We start from the raw sequence: 19,646 nt of genomic DNA, 5'->3' as shown, positions 1-19,646 counted from the left end.
TATGTCATCAGAAAAATAAACTTCTTTTGGATTGATTAGCTTTAAAGTTAACTAGAAAAATGGCAAATCCATCTTTCCACTGCTAGTTCTCGTTAGATTTGAGTCTCGACTCTTGAATCTTCTTCCCACAGTTCATAGCTAAAGAGGAGACCGCAAACGAGGACAGGATGATGATCGAGCTGCCCACAAAATGAGATGAGGCTCCTCTGGGGGCCGCTCGTAGGACTTTCCTGGGAAAGGTCTCCCTGTCGAAGGCTGCGGTGGCGGACACTGTCTGGGCCACAGGCTCCATCGTTGTTGGTGAGGCAAGGAGGACAGGAAGCCGAAGGCAAAATTGACGAACTTCGGATGGTAGGTGTTGGGTCCTCAAAGCGGTGCTCAGGCTGCAGGCTCAGCAGTAAGTATGTGGATTGCTCCTCGCCACCAGCCCGTTGGGGAGCTTGGTCTATTGTGTCCTGTCTGATTCCTCTGATCACCACTTTACACCCATTTATAACCTCCCCAGGCTCCTCGTCTAATCCCTCTAAGTCCCTGCTCCTTTACTGCGTCAATGGGATTAAAAATAGTTAGCCCATGTCTACGGTGGTGATCTATTTCAGCTTAGCACTGTCTACTGTGATTCTATTAGGTCACCCTGCCACTTCACATAGTGGAGAAGTACCGTGGGTTGTGCCAGTTACATGTACAGACAGTGATGACAGTGGAGGACAGGGTGTTAGATAAATATAGTACTGGTAAGCAGGTAGTCTGGTGATTCTTTACATCATAAACACTCATTTATGTGAGCAAGCCACAGTGAGAATAATACAAAAGCTACAGAAGTACTACTAGTACTATTACCTGTAAGAATATGTAGAGTATAGTAGAATATTTTGAAAGCAGCAGGACAGGAGAAAAACACTAGTGCCTTTATTTTACCCAGTTTCCATCTTTCTCATTGCCCCCTGAAGAAGGATGATCTGATGATCACTGGATGAAAAGTCAGGAATTACCCATTATTGAGGAGGGCTTCAGTGTACAGTATAAACTATTACTTCATGGCAGTCCACCCAAGAAAACACAAAGCTTCACAAGTTTATCAATGTTATTAGAATTCATTATCTCAGACTCTCAGACAGAGAAAAAAATGTTGAGCAAAGCATGTAAAGGTGCATGTGAGGTGAGCAGAGAATAGAAAAGAAGAGTAGGACTTGGCAGCTGGACTGTTCTTCCATATACTGTAGCTGACACCGGAATAGCTGCCAAAAGGAGTCACTAGGCTCGTATCCAAGGCAAACTATATTTTTCTGAACACGTAGATGAGATAAGAGATTAGAGACTAAACGGTCAATCAGGGATTGGGACTGATTGACGAGAAGCAAAGAGTACATCCGATTAAGAAACAGTAAGGGACAATTATACAATTAAATGCAACTTAAAATTAAAATCCTTTCAGTCCACTGTAACAAAAATACATGAATCGGTTGACCCGATGCTGTTTTGGGGCCTTCAGTGGTTCAACCCTTCCATCACCAGGGCTCTAACTGTGCTCAGGGTTAAAAAGACATAAACTACGGTACCTCAACAGGGATACTTCAGAGTTAACAGTGTGAAGCTGTCTCACACCAAGAACCGCTTCACGTCACGGTGACCCATGCCAGCTCTGTAATCCCTGAGGTGGATACATACAGTCCTAGTTTCTTTTCATGGCGTCTGTTTAATTATCTTAATTGGATTGCACTGGTTCTTTTCCACTACTGACACAGAAAGAATCCATGAATGAATGGGTGGAGCCAAAAATGGTTACGAAGCAGACAACAAATATTATCAGGAACAAATATCAAATCACAGTATGACTAATACTGTACCTGTTAAGTATGTTGAAGGGATGTGGAAATTAAATCTGTTCAAACTGCAGCAATAGCTACAAACGAATTAACAAAAAAGTCACTTTTTTAAACATGAAAATCAGTTTGTAATTGTGTGGCAGGTATCAGCAAACTATAAACCATTTTTAATTTGTACAACACAGTTAAATTGGTAAATTATTCTGGGCTTTTGTTGAATAAATGGTAAGGGAGTTAAACCATCAAAGATTGTTGTTAATAGACTAAATTTGTAAAACAAAGCATGTAAACATCCAAATGATTAGAGAAAACCAAGTGAAAATATCAAGCAACTAAGTTAAGCTACATGTATAGCCACAAATTGTTTCATATTGACCAATTACCAATGTGTTCAGCCCTGAAAGCAATTTATGTTGGCTCAGAGGCTTTTCTACCACAGCAAAGGTTGAATGATCACTATTGCAGTTACAGTAATATTCTTACAGTTGTCATCAGGACTTGAGCACCTGCTTTAAATATAGAAGTCTGATCCGAAGCTGCTGCTCGTCAGTGGATTAGCAGTGTGATGTCCAGACACTGTTGTTTCAGGCCTTCACATTAAATCAATGATTTAATGATATCATCGTGGGAGGCCTGACAGTTGGCGTTTCACATACTTGCCACATGGAGTCCTCATTGCACCAAAGTCAAAACTGGGCTATTTTATTTATCTATTTTAAAGCCTTTTCAGTGTTTCTAGACATAGAAGTAAAAGATAATATACATATTTCTGAATTAGTGTGACTTTTAAAGGTTGTGGTTTTACTCTTAACAGTGATTCAGTCATTAAATTGGTAGATGACAGTTGTGACTTGCATTACAGTTTGTTTCTATAGGACAAATGCTTTATACAGTAAATGTATTGAAAGGGGAAACAGGCAGTCATATTTATATTATAAAGAGTCAATGCTTCGTCATTTACACAGCTCACATCCTACATACAGATAAAAGGTGCTTGCTTCATTTCAATAAATTCTTGAGCTGTACAGTACATGCAAATGAAATGACTAGCTGCTAATTGCTTGCATGGCAGCGAGCTCATAGTGACAGTGTCAACATGCTGTTGTTTAGCAGTTATAATGTTCACCATCTCATTATGTGCACATTTGCTAATTAGTGTTAGACACAAAGCACATTTGGTGCAGCAAGGAAGTATCACTGTTGCCTTGAAACAAAGTAGTAGAAGGTATGAATACATTAAGTCAGTGCAGTACTACGGGCACAATAGATGGCTCGGCAGTAGATTAGCAACCCATTAGCCTCCAACAGCTAATATAATAATGGCCAACTTGGCCAGCGGCAAGTAAACCTACACAACCTTCTGTGCTGTATATGGGTTAAGCTCCAACAAAGTTATTGTGGAGGAGAAAAAAGAAGTTGTCTCTACATGAACTGGCAGCTGAAACGTCTTCCTGTCTTTACAGAGACAACAAGAGCAGAAATGCACTTAATTGATCGAGCTGCATTTTACATTATCGCTCCCTTGTGAACTCCTTCCCATCATCTATCTCAATGTTTATGTGTGTATGACGATGAATCTCGGAGACGCTTGATTATATGGAGTTTTATTTAGAAAAGCTCCTCAGTCTAGGCTTTTAGCACAGCTGTAGTCTGTGACCCACTTCTTCTAGACAGGCAGTGCTGCTGAGACGAGAGGAGTAGCTGAGCAGTAGATAAAGGAGCTGCAATGTGAGGGTCTACAGCAAAAGACTCTGCGTCGCAAAGGTAGTAGACCTGCAGAACAAGTGGGTTTAATGCAAGTAAACAAACAAACGCAACACGGGAAATTAGAGTTTAGGGATGAAAAATAGGCAGCTGTGTCAAATTCTACATCATTATTGCCTCATGTGATTTTCTAAATTATGTACTCAAGACATTTTTCAAGCTCATTGTACCACGGAGACCCTTTCCACAGCGCACAAGCCTTTTGGCATGTTATTACCAAATGCACATGTACTGAATTCACTTTGCACTCAGTGGCATTCATTATCAGTAACGTTATTAATTTGCTTGTGCGTGCTGTGCAGTGGGTGTATGGAGTTTGTGTCCTGAATGCACTGCGCTTGGGTTTAATCAATAAGGTGGGTGGCGTAGATGTGGGTTAGAGCTGCCTTGACTTTAGCTGTGGCTACGCCTCACAGACGTTACTGCCCAGCCAAGATCACTACGAAGGCAGAGATCTGCTATTGCTGCATGATGCAGCAGCACGGTGACGCCAGGCGTCTGAAATTTTGTAAATAAATCTCCTTGAGGGTAAGTAGGAGCTGTTCAGTTCTGCTGCTATTACATTACTTCTACACTTGAGTTTCAAAGCACAATTGATTCCAGAGGCACATTATTTTTGACTGTCACTACTCTCATTTCTTTTATGTTTGGTGTGTGTGTTGAATGAAGACATAACATATCATAATTCTTTCCTAGAAAGTAGTTAGGACCACTTCTTGCAACACAACACATTATAACGACAAGCAGTCGCTGAATTCCTCATGTAAGTAGTTGTAAAACTGGGGAAGCGCAGGCTCTCTGATGCCACTACTCTACTCACACAAGACTTTTAAATGTCAATAAAAGACACATTTGTATATTCAATGGGCTGCTTTTCTCCAGGAACATGCAGAGCGTCACCGGCGCTGTTAAATCAGCTCCTCGGCTGTGCTGTGATTGGCCCGTTTCCCTTTTATGGGGTTGAACCGACGACAGCTAAATCAACACGTATGCCGCTGCGCCGACATGTTGGGGTCCGCGTCTGTGAAAGGGTGAAGCCGGCTCCTTTCATGAAACCTGCACACACACGCAGCACATTTAAATACAGGGGGAGGCTCCTGCAGCCTATGAAGAGATGCGAGCTGACGTGGCTCTTGTGAGACAGGCTTAACGGGGCAGGAAATGGGATCGCACAAGCGGCAGGCATACTCCAAATCCCAGCCCTGCCAAGCTTTTGGCTGCAGAGAGCTGACCCCGAGTGACCTCCCCAGGGGGGCATCCAGAGGAAAAGAATGACATCATTTTGAGAGCTTTGGCAAAGAGTGATAGAAAAAAAAATGTCCTGCCTGTTCAAACCGTGGCTCGTATGAGCTCCAAACCGCCCCCCCCTCCTGGAATCTCACAGCACCCAGTCTACAAAAGAAAATGTAAAATTTATGTGCGTTCATTAATTTTTAAATATTAATAAGAAAAGCAGGGCTGGGCTAAATGTGCTAGTGAGGCAGACAAGCTGGTAACTGGGTCACTCGCCAAAACATCATTTTTCACCTGCTGACACTAGTGCACTCTTCTGCACCTAACATATTTTCACTAATGACCACTTTTGTGCGGTTCTGCATGGTTCAGACAATATCCTGCAGCATCTGAACACCAGTGCCAACATAACTGGATTTATGTTTGATGTATAATGATTGGCCAATATTCACAGAGAGGGACAATGGCCAAAATGGAACCAAAGCGTTTTGGTTTATGAATGAATCATGCACATCATCATTCACTTTTGACACCACCATCCAGACCTAAAAATGTTTCACACACTGAGATTTGATTCAAATACAAAATCCGGATCTGCAAACATGAGGTCTTTGTAACCAAAGTACTAGAAGTGATTCTTTGCATACTGTACCGTCAAATCAACAAGGCTCACAAAAGATATATGTGATCATTAATCATCTCGCTCATATTTCATGACTTTTTTTAAGGCCTTATGCCATCTGGGATTCATTCTCTGCCTTTATAAATAGAGGGGGGTTCGTTTTTCTGCCACCACACTTGTGAACAGCCAAGAGTTAAATGATTATTATAAATAAAAATCTAATATTTGCTTTTACAAGCCATCTGTAGCTGAAGTGATGATATTTCCAGAAAATATGCCAACAATTTGTAAGTTCCAGCGTTCAAGATGAGAAGCTTTAATGTTTTTCTTTTTGTGATATATGATTAGAGAATTGAACCCTTTGTGTTAATAACATTGCTCTGACAAAATGAACAGTCTGAAGAAGTAAACGCTCAGTTTAATTGATATTATATGAGTCTGTTAAAGAAATATTAGATGAGGGAGTCCACTGTAGCTAATGTGGTGGTGTTGAAGCACTAAAGTTGAACTCAGAGTGATCTGTCAGCAGTAAATCCCAGAGTGAGGAGGTACAAAAGCCTGGCGGCTCCATCTGCTCAGAGATACGGGGAACATTAAGGCCACAATGCTAAAAGCCACTAAGTCTTCCTCCTCTCTCGATCTGCTGGTTTTTGCTCTTTGCACTGATCCTCACGTCCAACTTGAGCCAACAGCTGCTCTTTTGTTTTCTTTCCTTAAGTATTGATCAGAATTGTCCACATGACAGGGGACAGGATGTGCACTTGCACTTACATGGTAAACCTGCTGAAGAGTAGTGGTTTGTTACTCTGTCAACCTTTTCTCAGTACACGCTGTATGACGGGCTTTGGTGTGCCAGCATTCATTCATTAACATTTGGATCAAGGGTGCGAGTAACTGAAGGGTGAGAAGCTGTGAAATTTTATGTGGCAGTGAATCCCAAGTGTGACAGGTGCGAATGTTGAATAATGCATAATCCTGGATGCCATTTTTCATTGAAACGTGGAAGCATGACTGCAGACTGTACAGGGTGTGTTGGTGTAGCTTAGACAATCCATTACACGAGGCTGACAAAATGGGACATATGTAGAACTTTAAAGCAACAGAATAATACATAGATCAAAGCAAAGTATAGTGGATCCAGAACCTTAAAGGATTTACAGAAGCCCATCTGGTTTCATCTCTGTATAAATTTAGTGTTGCTCCATCATATTGACACAGTAATCTGTATAATGGTCTTTGGCTAACATATAGATTTACACATATATTGATTCATATTTACCCAATCATTAATTTTCAAGTAATTATCTTGTTCTTATTTTTTGTAACTACAATCTATTTTATGTTATATATAATCACACAGTCCATTTGATTTTCCTAGAACGTATACGATTATCCAATACATACAAAGAACCCAACTGATACTCTGGACACGCATACGCGTTTTCCACTGTCCTCTGACTGTAATCAATAAATCAGTAAATATCAGTAAACGGACACTGGATGAAAGTCCGCAGCTCGTCCCGAGTGAAGTTATTCGCGTGCACAAAAACACGTCATCACTTGATATTGAACAAAATGCATTAAGCGCGGTGTTCTCCAAAGGCTCCGGCCGCTGAGGGGTTAAACGTCATTTGGTAGTAGGAAGTGGGTGGTTGGGGCTGAGGATGGAGCAAAAGCCTGTGTAGTAACCACTGATTATATTGCGCGTGAACAGCGACGTTGGAGCGGACGAGAAGATCGCAGTAAAAGCTGAGACATTTGCTTAGAAAGGCGAAGCTCCCTCCACCGCGACTGTTTTCCAGCGGGGGGACAAACAGACTCGCTGGATGAAGCCCCGGATCTCGCCTCATCTGAGACAGACGCACTGACAGCGGGCGGACGTGTCATTAAATGGAGGGTTTCTGTGTGTAATTAACTCTTAACATGGAGCGGATCTCTGCGTCCAAGTGCGTTGCAGCCCATCGGAGCGTCGTTGTGGACGAAGCGTCATAACGGATGGTGGAATTGTTATTCTTGCTGCTATCAGCCTCCTATACTTTGAAGAAACGGCTTTTTGGCGTCAGGATGACTGTGTGCGCGGACCGGTTTGGATCGTCTTATCTCCGGCGTGATAACCTTCGGCCAGACGGTCCGACCTGCTCAGGAGGCTTCTCCTTTATCTGTCAGCCGGACTTGGGATCCTACGGAGCGCGCTGATCCCGGCCGGCAGCCCCTCGCTTCTTCAGCACTCCCATCACACTCCCGCGTGTCCTCCACCGTCTGCCAGAATGGGATGTGGGCTGGGGTCCAGTACTTCGTAAAGACAACTTTGGCGTCCACTGACAGACTCGTTTGTTTGTTAGCGCTCACGAAAATATCACTTTAAGCGCGAAGGACCAGTTTCCTTTGTATGTCGGTATTTACCACCGTGGCTACAATACGATGTTTTTTTTCGAAGAGAATAAAGCGTCCGATTTCTTTTTTTGTTTCTACACAAATATGTTTGAATCAATAGGAACTCTGCTCAGCTTTTCCGTTTAGCGGCATATTGACGAGCCACCGTGCTGGCTAGCTGAAAGCCACGCGAGACTTGGGCTACTAGCCCCGTTACCTGGAGACGGCAGGAGCCACGAGACCTTCTGTGAACCCGGGCACGCGCCATGGATGATTCTGGGATCATCCGAAGACGGAGGCTACAGGTGAGAACGTTGCCCCCCTCCCTGTTTTCTAAGAACCACCTCATAAAATATTTATTTAAACATAATGTTTTAGCTTTAGTCCAGTTTCTTTCTCTTTATGCGGCCTAAAATAAAGTTGCGTACCGTTACTGACACATTCTTAGTATGTAGGCAGAGTTATAACGTACAGTAAAAAAATAAGCTAGCTTTATTAGCTGTAATGACATTTTAAGCTATACGAAGTGAGTTCATGCAGGTGTAATACGGATTGTGCAGCGTCAACTTCACCAGGCTGGTACTGCCTGTTTCAACTCTGACTGGGTTAAATCACATTGATTTCTGCTGCATCGATTCACAGCAGAACCCACGGTGGATGAATGCACAGTGTGTTAATAGTGGATGAAATAGATAAGCATAGGATATATTTTGCTTTAAACATGCTGGGTGTCATGTCACCACAGTTTATCTACAGCATATAAGGCCTTTTAATTCATGGGGATGGGAGTGTTTTGATTCTCAGTAATTGTCGTACAGATCAAGAATTGCCATTTATTTGCAGAGCGAGTTAAGTGTGTTATTCTATTGCACATTGTAACTAGGTACTTAGCTTATACTGTACCTTGTACATTATAGCAGACAGACGGGAGGACGCTGGTAAAAGCTTCCTTCAAAGCCTAGCTTTGTGTGTGCGTGCATGGAGGTAATGAATGAGAAAGGCAAAGCTTACTATATAAAGGCCAAATGTCTGCCAGACTCTCTGCTTCCTCATGAATTCATTGATAGCAAAAGTACTTTAATTGCTTATCCTCTATACAATGTTATTGCTTATCACTTATTAAATATTGACAATTGAAACTGTAATATTTCCTGTACAGATGTTGTTGGTAAAGCAGTGTCTGCCACAGGTGCCACGTTCCTGCCGTGCAGACTGGTGGTTTAGTGCAGTTTGAGGGCATTCCATTGTAATGACTGCAAAATTGTTTGTTGGTGAAAAAATGCCAGGGAAAGAGTGAACCTATATTAAGATTCTGAGCTGTTTTGTCAGAACACACTGCTATTTTGTTTGCAATCACAGACTACCATTAATCCTGTACTTTTAAAAACAAGCCACATAACTATTGGCTTTTTTTACTTTGTGTTATCGACTGGCTTAATTCCCCCACCAGGGACAGAGCTTGCACATCAGTACACTGATGACCTTTAACAGTATGTGCTTGAGGACCTTTTAGAAATTGTCACTTTTTCAGATTATCAATAGATTTATGTAGTTAGATATAGTTTTATAGTTTAATCTGAGTGTCTGATGCAAGTGCTTAGTTAGCCTTGTAATTGCCAAATTTCATATTTATATTTATAATTATATAAATATTATATTATAAACATAGCAGCATTTATCTGTAGATATAGACAGTTCTTATGTCTGAGCTAGATGCACCTTAGGAAACAGTATGATGTGAATAAAATGTTTTAAGGCAGGAAGACGGAAACACAGACATTTGCAAGTGGGACTTTGGGCGTATATGATAAAAATCACTGATAAAAAATAACTGATGAGACATACTTCACTTGTTCTTTTTTCATGTCAATGCATTTAGCTCACTGTCCCACAGCTGCACTGAGGCCCTTTATTTGTGTATGTGTTTGGGAATAACACTCATGCCTGTACTGTATGTACATATGAAATCGACTCCCACTATCCATTTCCACTGAAGTGGTCGATATCCATATCTCGGAGAGACTGGATCTAAATGCTGATGATGTGGCACAGTTGTCAGACCCATTAGCAGGACTAATGGTGGCCTAACAGTCCTAGTAGCCCAAAGGGAGGAAGACCAACCACCAGCAGGATGGGCTGAAAGTGCCCAAGGCCAGAGGGGGAGGGGGCACCATAGAGGCAAGCAGCAGCTGTGGGATACACCAGACCCCGTTTAAGTGGCTATTACAATATCTGGATCTTTTTACTGCCTGGATCTACTTTCACACCAGAGAGACAGAGGGGGGCACGAGGGAGGGAAATCAGAGTGTGTGTGTGTGTGTGTGTGTCTACCAGTATGACATAGTTGAGTTTCATAGATGAAATTTTTATTGTTCATTGAAGAGGTTGCACATTTAATGGAATGAATCATGATATTAATAAGTGAATTGCTTTAATTTTGTAGTTCTAAATAGTCAGTAGCCATCTGGTAGAGGCTTTACCACCTCTGTAAAGAAATAGATTAGTTTGTTCATTATGTGCATTCAGTATACTGGTCTCCCACGGCAACTTCTAGGATCCTTTGCCACACTAATGTCTTCTTCAAATTATTTTACAGCACGTGATGATGATAGAATTTAGGAATATTAAAGCTTTTGTTGTTTAGTGTCCATTTTCTAAGTTTCTGAGTATGACTCAGTTAGAGTGAATGCTTTCTTACCATTGCTGTCTTTACACTGAAAATATTTGGTCTATTTAGTTAATCTTTAACTTTCTACTCTGATATAGTGTCATAGATATGAATGATCTTGACCTCAGTTGAACATAGTCTGAGCAATTCTATGTGTCTGGATCATACTTAACCCATATGCTTACACACTCACGCACACAAGCACGCATGCACGCATGCACGTATGCACGTATGCACGTATACATGAAATCATACTGTGTGTCTCATCCTTCTATGTTGTAGGAGTGTGGGTTCACTCCACTCACACACAGGCTTAATTTGTCCAATATTTTGTTCTGGGCAGTGTGCCCATTTCCAATATGCTAAGCTCTGGGAAAAGAGCATGATCACTGTAGAAGATTCAACTCTCATGGCCAAGTCCTGTCACTCACTGCAATGGCCACTGCTTTGTTCTGCCTTATCTTGTCCTTCTGATGTCAGTATTGTTCAGAAATTGTAGCTTTTTCTCCTAAGAGAGTAAAGTTCACATCAAATAAACAGATCAGGGTCTGATTATATTTAGGGCTAGCTTCAAATATTGTAACTACATTGGTTAGACTTGGACGCCTATAAAGCATGAAAGCTTAATCCCCCAAACCATTCCCCAAAATGGATACAGTAAGGCAAAAATAACACTTATTCATGTATAGAGTAAACAATTAAAACTAGTAGTATTTGTCACAGTTTTTATTGAACCATCACATGGCTTTAGATCTCAGCGTAATTACAAATAAATCCAAAGCTTTTAGAGTAGAAACAGAACAGAAGCCTTGTCACTCACCCAGAACAGCAACATATCAACATTTCACTGTTCTTTGGTTTCCAGTTGCCCTTCACAAAATGAATTATAAAATTTATAATGCAACAGCCTTTCTTCACTTGTCAGTCAGAGAAACTTGTGTAATATTTTTAATATGTGACATTTGAATCATCTGCAGCTGTAGGTTTTGCTTTGTACTATTAGTGTATATCTATAGTAAAACCAGTTAGTGTCGCTTCTCTTAATTGTTTAACTTTTTAGATGTGATTCACCTTTATTACCACCAAGTGTTGCCATTTGCGTGTGACAGTAGGTAGCTGGTTGCTTTGTTGTCACACATTTCCACAGTTTTCATTATGACTGTATCCACACATTAGGCAAAGATGACTGAGACCTATCCCATTTTAAATTGGCCACTATTTGCTTAAAAATAGACAACTTTAAAATGTGTGAAAACCTTTATAGGCATTGTGAGTATAAATGAGAACTTCACATGTTTCTTGAACTGAGGCTATTAGTGTTTCAAGAAACCCTGCAGTGATCAGTAACATGGCAACCACACCTACAGTAGCTTTCTGTCGGCTGAAGACAGCGAAAGGGAGCAGGTGTTGGGGTTTTATCCATTAGCTACCCTTTTATCCACCCCCACTGCAGACACACACACATAAACATACATGCGACCCTGCAGGGCTGTCTCTGAGTCACCCTGGCGGAGTTTACTTCCTCTTGATGATGTAACTCATTAGCCATTCCAGAAAAAGCTCACTAAGTGATGTCACTTTCATGTAAAAATCAGCTCTGGCTCTGAAAAATGCCTAAAATTAAACGGAGTTCAAACACAAACCTGCCACTCACATGTAGACTTCAAAAGTTAAAACGCGAAGCTGCAGTTAATGAACTGATTATTATCTTGATTATTAGCTTGGAAGCAGATAGGAGCAGCTAGACGCTATCACTGTAGAATGAAAACTGATCTTTGAGGACCAGGCTAGCTGCTCATCCCCTTGGCCGTAGCTCCATGAATGCCTTCTTCTTACCTACCAAGCATGTTTCAAGCGTTCGTTGGGTTTCTGCATTTGTGTGATTACTTCAGTGCTGCGGCACTTTCACTGTGCTGGGTAATTACAATGATCATTCTCCAGCTCTGAGTCATTACAGTACGTCTTTGCAGCATTGCATGGATTCCTATGCTCTGTTGGCTCCCTGTAGTTTAATATTGAGTGCAAGTATTAATGCCTTACGGTGCTGGAAAAGTAAATCGGAGCTAGTAGCAAGTTTGTTTTGAGTGTGTTTGGAGTTCTCAGCTGTCAAGCTGTGTTTCATCAGTTTGGCTTTGTATAGGTTTTGTAATGCCTGTTTACTTACACACTACAGAGACTGAGAGAGAGATTTCAAGAATGCCCTCATGGAACAAATGAAAACTCCACTAGTCATTGATTTTTCTCTCACATTTGTGCTTGTTTTTAGCTTCTAACCCTAGTTTGGTTAGTCACTTGGGTTTCTTTTACAGGGTTTCCTTTTACATCCATGACTCAGTGCCATTTCTGAGCAAAAAGAAATAAACGATAATATCTTTCCAGCTGAGATACTGGACTGTGGAAATACAGTGAATTGATAATCACAGCAGAATAGACTGACGAGAGAAACTGATGGTAACCTGATATCACCCACCCTGAGTGTTGAATGGAATCAGATTGGGGCCAGGATAGATGGGCAACAAGCAGCATGCAGATCCATCCCTGTGGATCCAAATCACATCAGAGTCTTTAACCGTTGTGTCCCAGTGTCATAAATATAGCAGCAACATTTTTAAAATTGACTTTGCTCCACTTAACCTGCTGGTTCCTGGATCATTCTCTAAGCACTTAGGAGGAATCCGTTTTCAAACATCTTATTTTTAAACTATAAACAGTAACACATGAACCACAGAATGAGCCATAGGCATATTTATTACCTTTAGAAATGTTTCATTATTTAACTTTACAATTATTACCGACTAAGCCTTTTTATCAGTCGAGAGTTATTTAATTCTTTGTTCAAGGTCTCGACCTGAAGAATTCATAAATGTAATGCATTGCATTAGGTCTGTTTTAATTAACTTTTAACATTCAAAATCAAGAGTTATTGTGCAGTCCTATAAACAGTGAGTGTTACAGATTCAGAAACGTGAAATGTACACATTATTGCTAAAACTCATTTAACATTACTAATGTGTCTTTTATTCCCTTTTTTTCTCTCTGTTGTTTTCCATTTTATGCCAGAAGGATCTACCTCTGCCCCGAAAAAGTAGCAGGTATGTAAAAAAGGACTTTATTCTCCAGTGTTTTTTCTGACCTAAAAGACTGTTGTAGACAAGAAAGGACAGTGAAGACATAATATTTACACATTTCAGCAGTTGGAGCCTTTCCATCTGTTATAGGAAGTCATGGTCAAGTGATGGTATTGTACAGTGGGAGTCTTGTCTTCAGACTGCAGCGTGTTCCAGCTTTGCATGAGCCCTTTCACTCTCAGAGCTTCTCTGTCGGCCCAATCTGTTGCACCACTGAGCTGTGCAATGAAGGTTCAGCAGCAGGGGAGCCGTGCTGTGACCTTAATGCCTTGTGTGACTCTGAGAGGATGCGGAGGTGGTGAGAGGAGAATAGATGCAAAAAGTAATGTGAACCATGTGCGTGTTCAGTGAATCAAATGTTCCTACTGGTTAGGCTGCATTTGTTCTTTATTAAACATTAAGCAGCCGAAAACAACAAAAACACTGAAATAATGCAGAAACACAGCATAAACTTAATACTTGTCATTATATGTAATTATAGAATAAAATATTATGTATATTATTGTACATATATTGTTTTAACCATCTTGGCTTAGTTGATAGTTTTGCTAATTTGAGATGAAATGATTAATGCAAATAAGAAACCCAAATATTAAATAATTAAATAAGTAAACAGTCTGAGGCACTTTTATTAAACATGAGTAACCTTCCAGAGAGAAAACGATAGAAACAGGTTGTTCTGTCCCTGATGGAAATAGAAAACGAAAGTCATTTTACTGTGCCATTTAGAGTAGGATAAAATAATTGCCAGAAATCAATATTTGTCAAAGTTTATCTACGTGTGTAAAGAGCACACATATAGGAAACAAACTCATTGTGAGCGGAAACAGTTTTTTTGCGTGTGAGCATCTCTATCCATGGTGCTGAAATTTGCTATCCAGCTCTTTTCCTTGTGCTCTTTTCTCTATATCGGCATTTTACACATGTCCTTTTATCTTTTTTATACCTATCTATCTTGAAAATCTGACTGATTACAGAATATACACTCATCTCATTACTGAAAACTGAGGGAGTGATTTAATTTGGAAGCATATCTAGCAGTTTCCTTATTCTTGCTCCTTAATTGGTGTTCATGCCTTGACAATATCCTCTTTTTCTGAAATGAAAGTTGTATTTTGTCACCTACTCTGAAAATTAGACTTGGAAAGCAGTAACTGTCTACTCATGCTGCTAAAAGCACCTCGGAAATTAGGCAGAATTTGGAACCTATAGTCTTAGGTAAGTGTGATTTTCCACAAAATGCTGTGTTGAAATCCTTGAAATCCTTCTGAAATTGCTAAATGCTTTTAAACATTCTTCCTTGTGTGCCCACTTTAGTTCTGCAGGAGTAGTATGATCTAAATTACGGGTGTCCAATCCTGGTTGTAGAGGGTCACAATCCTGGCTGTTTACCAAATACTCCTGCCCTACATACTGCTAATTACCTGAATCAAGTGTGTTCAGGCAGTCGGAAGCTACTGCAGGAATGGTTGGAAAACAAACAGGACAGGATTAGACATCCTTCATCGGAACTATTATTGTTTCACTGAGGGTGCTGTTAGCTAAGGTTGTTCATTGACTTCTCCTAATTCCCCGTTGAGTAGGCTGAGTTTATATTTAACTTACCTTTTTATTATTGTGTGTGTCTGTCTACTCAGTATTCTGAATGCATCTCACTCTAGGCAAATCTATTGTCTGGCAGCAAAAGCCTGATGATGCTAGCATATACATGCCTTGGGTATTTATTGTGTGCCTGAATCTGTGTGTGGTTAGATTTTATAGCTATACTTGGCTCTGCTACTAGTCTTTGTGTGTGTGTGTGTGTGTGTGTGTGTGTGTGTGTGTGTGTGTGTGTGTGTGTGTGTGTGTGTGTGTGTGTGTGTGCAGCATTCATGCATGTCTCTGCTGCTGTCACTGGGTGTGTTGTGTCTGTGACCTGTGACCTCTTGTAAAGGGGTGGCAGATGTCGTACCGTGACACCGGGGCTTGAGGCTCACAGTTTGCCTGCACCCTCCTCCAGCCTGATGCTGTTGGAGCTTTCTATGCATGTCCTCCTTTGGGTGGAGCTGGAGTCTGCTGTGGGTGTAATGACTGGCCATTTAGAGTAGAATGACAATAAAGTGACCTGAAGGACATGCTGAGAGGTTAAACGCCCTTCAGAAACAGTCTGGAAGACACTGGAAAAGCAACTCCCATATAATACAGACATAAACCCACACCATGTCTTCTATATGATATCATGCAAGCCGTCCCTGTCTGTGACCCCCCACTGTGTTTCAGTGATATCACCACCCTTCTGCTCCCACCCCCTCCCCAGCACCTCCTCCTCGTCTCCTCTCTCCCATGTATATTTTATCCATCCAGACTCTCACATTAGAGATGGCATCCATTATTGAATTACTCCCCTCAGCACTAATGTGCAACTGTCACCTCACGTCAACTTTAACATTTGGTGGATTTGTTTTAGAAGAAATGAGGGAGAGATGCATATATGCATACAAGCACACATGACATCTCTCTTGACTGGGATTTGCAGAGCAGAGCTCCAGTGATATCTAGGACAAAAGGACAACTCCAAAGCTACGTAATATAAAATGACATTGTATTGCATGTCTTATTCCTCAGTTTCATGTAACGTTATTGTTGTTCTAACAGCATTTATAATAATAGTATTAAACACCAAAATTAATACACTAAGAATAATAATGTATAGTTGGTTAATGGCATAATATTTATGTATATTTGTAACTTCAGTTACATTTTAAGGTTTGGTCAGTACTATAGCAGGAATATATAGTATATCAAGTCCTATCTCATAATAGGTTTTGCAGCTTCAAAGAGGCTAAGCTCAGTTAGGCTTTGGCTCTATAAACAGCAAATATTATTTTTTTTCAACATCACTAGCCTTTAATGGACTGTTTTGAGAAAATGTTCTTATGTCTATATTAAGACTCATGGGCAAACTGCGACAAGCATTAAAGCTTAAAGAAGCCCCCCCCCCCCCGTGTCGTCATTCACATTAGTCTTTACTTCACTGCTCCCTCATGTCTCCGGTGCTGATTGGCTTCCTCTCTGTCTTGCATGCTCGCCTGTTTTCTCTAACATGCCCCCCCCCCCTCTCTCTCTCTTTCATTCATACTGTATATGCATGCACTGACCGCCCTTTCCTTTCCCCTATTCTCTCTCTTCCTCCCCGTGTCTGTGCCCACCCCCTTCTTGCACCGTCGCTCCACACTTCCTGGCTTGGCACGATACCCTTGAGAGCAGTCCCACAATCCTCTCTCCTCAGCAGCCTGTTCCCTCACTCCATCTCTTTCCTCGCCCTTCCTCTCTTCAAAATTCTCGTTTTTTGACAGAGCTGACATTTCTCAAATCCTCTCTTGCACACGCTCCTGCACACATAATCACGTGTACAGAGTCACAGTGAGACAGTGGAGAGTGTGTGTCTGTATATGTGTGCATGCGTTTAACTGGTCAGAGGAGGCTGTGATGCCGGCGTGCAGCATTACCGCTTTCTCCTGAATGCCTCGGTGTGTGTGTGTTTATTTCCTTGTGTGTATGTGTGAAGGCTCAGCTGCTCTCATGTTCATCTGCCAACACATCCTCTGCTGCTAGCAACATGTTTCGACGCACAAAAAGGTAAATCTGTCTCCACACAGTGCTTGTGACTGGTGTGCTGTCCTGCTGTTGTTAGTGTGTGTAGCTTCATCAGTAGAGGTTGCTGTGTTTTTCCATGATGTGTTTGTTGTCCCTGCCAGACATCATGCTGTCTCACAGTTGTCTCTCTGTCTCCATTTAGCTCCAGCAATATGGTGCGTGCACTTTTGTGTGTTTGTGCGTCTATTTGATGTGGTGTATAATTGGTGTATTTGGTGCGTGTGTGTTTGTGTCTGTGTGTGTGTTTCTTTGCATATTATACGTTTATGTCTGTGATGAGTTTGTGTGTAAAGGGTAAGATACATTTTGGTATCTTCTGTAATGCTTACTGTATGTGTGTTTGTTATTTGTGTGTATACAGTATGTGTTTACACCCATCTATTCGTTACATGTATGAGTAGTATTATATTTATTATTATATATTTCCCTGTATTGATGCATATATGCAAAGGGGATTTATCTGCAATAGATTTTGGCTCACAAGCTGGTAATGTCTCTCACTCCTTCGCCAGCAAATGCACAACACACTCTGGAGGGTACAGTATGTGTGTGCTTGGCCACTAGCCTGTGTGTCAGAGATAGCATTATGAAGTGCAGGCATTATTGCCAGTGTCCAGGGAGTGCTTGTGTAGCAGAGAGCCAACAGTGGGCAGTGCAGAATGTTGTCTGCCTGGCACAAGTCTTTGCTCTTTCTCCTTCCTCTTCACCTCTTTCACTCACCTTCTACCGTCTGTTTGCTCTTATATTCAGTACCTAATATTACTCCCGTTCTTAATATTTTGCTCTCCTCTCCTTTCCTCTCCTCTGTGTAAACCCTTTAGTCCATTCTGCTCTGCTGCATGTTTGCCGTTTTCATCTCTACTGATTCTGTGATTAGATTATTCTGAATCTCCACACTTTCCCCCACTGTGCAGGGAATAAACAGCAGCATATCCTGTGCATTAGGCTTCCCTCACTCTTAATTAGAGTGGTCACAGTGTTGGCTGCTTTTTTTATTTGACTGTGAGGCTGTAGGTAGATGTTTGTTGTGCCCTCTAGGAGTCAGCATGTGTATAGCCTGTACAGTATGTACAATATGTGTTTCAGGCATTTGCTCAGCCATCTATTCAATTACGTTAAATAATAACCCGAACATGTGTGAAGCTTATTTCTGTTTTATTGTAAACATGCTATTTTGATTTAGGTGTTTGGTTTGATTTAGGTGTTTGTTTAGATGTAATCCTCATAAGCAGGAGATGCAGGGACCCTGTTCCAGATGTAATGGGAGGAGGGGGGGGGGTCCTAGTCAGGTCACTGCACAAGTTATTTGTTGCGAAATAGTTTGCTTTTATTCATTTCAGTAAAAGTTGAAAAATTAATCAGTATTAATTTGGTGATAAATTATGGACATCAGTTTAGTTAGCTGGTGATTTAATTGCACTATAAATTATTCTTTATGTTCATTTATGTATTTTGTGCAAAGAAATGTGTTAAATCCTTTAAGGGGTTGCGGCTAACATTGAGACAACATGAAGCTGTACTATATTTCCTATTGTAATGAACAGTATTTTATACCTCGAGTAATTTTTTTTTTCTGGATATTTCCAAAAATGTTTTAATAACTGATACACTGGAAGTTATTAAACGTAACTCTTGTAAACTGCATATGTGACAGACATTTTAGATTTTCTCTCCCATCAAAAGTTATTTTTTTTCAAATGGATATTTATATATGTTTATAAATTAATTATTGATCTGCTATTTTCTAGATTAGATGTGCCAATACAGTAAATGCTTCTAAAGCATTCCCAGGAAGTTATTTAGAAATTCCAAGCATGTACTGTTTCAGTGAATCTATTAACATCTAGCATTTACTGTAAAAAACAATATTTAGTATTCAAATCCATGTTATAAATATCAAGATATAATCTTTCCTGGAATTCTCTGTCTTTTTGTCTCAGTTCACCAATATGTGTAAACCTGTTTTTGTGGATTTGTTCACATACTTTGCCTTCTGTGGCAATTAAGAGCGATAATGCTTTGAGACCACTCCCAGACTGTGCTAAAGGAAAAGCATAATGGTGAAAGAGGAGGATGATGAGGCACGAGACAGGATGCAGCAGAGCCACAGGAGAAAGAGAGAGGGGTGGGATGAAAAGCAGAGCCTGAGGAAGTGTCTCAGCCTACATTTAGGAGTAGCCCACCGGGGTTAACCGAACCCATGACGATACACTATCAGCCTGTCTGTCTACTTCTTTGCTTTTACTCATTCCTTCAACTTGACGGTGAGCTGTGCTGCTTTTGCTTTTGTCAGGGAGAAACATAAGGAGCAGGATAACAGATGTGAAGGACATAGTGATTTTCGTTGTATGATTGTGAGGGTGCGTGTCTGTATCTCACATAACACACTTTTGCTC

The 19,646-nt window shown here is 40.9% G+C and overlaps 1 protein-coding gene across 3 annotated transcripts in view; it reads left to right on the top strand.

Annotated features, from left to right (window-relative positions):
• The first annotated feature begins 135 nt into the window (after positions 1-135).
• Positions 136-19,646, top strand: part of LOC114866095 (microtubule-associated serine/threonine-protein kinase 1) — a 53,649-nt gene continuing 34,138 nt past the window's right edge. The window contains exons 1-3 of one of the 3 annotated variants that reach the window (XM_029167931.3): positions 136-8,123; positions 13,550-13,578; positions 17,162-17,232. In XM_029167931.3, coding sequence (XP_029023764.1) covers positions 17,213-17,232 — 20 coding nt within the window. In that variant the 5' untranslated portion in view covers positions 136-8,123; positions 13,550-13,578; positions 17,162-17,212. Of the gene's footprint in view, positions 8,124-13,546; positions 13,579-17,161; positions 17,233-19,646 lie in introns of all 3 variants that reach the window. The other 2 variants (XM_029167881.3, XM_029167796.3) reach the window with 2 other exon arrangements.

The sequence above is a fragment of the Betta splendens genome, chromosome 1, assembly GCF_900634795.4.
Source record: "Betta splendens chromosome 1, fBetSpl5.4, whole genome shotgun sequence".
Taxonomy (NCBI): domain Eukaryota; kingdom Metazoa; phylum Chordata; class Actinopteri; order Anabantiformes; family Osphronemidae; genus Betta; species Betta splendens.
This window is presented reverse-complemented; position numbering and strand designations above follow the sequence as displayed.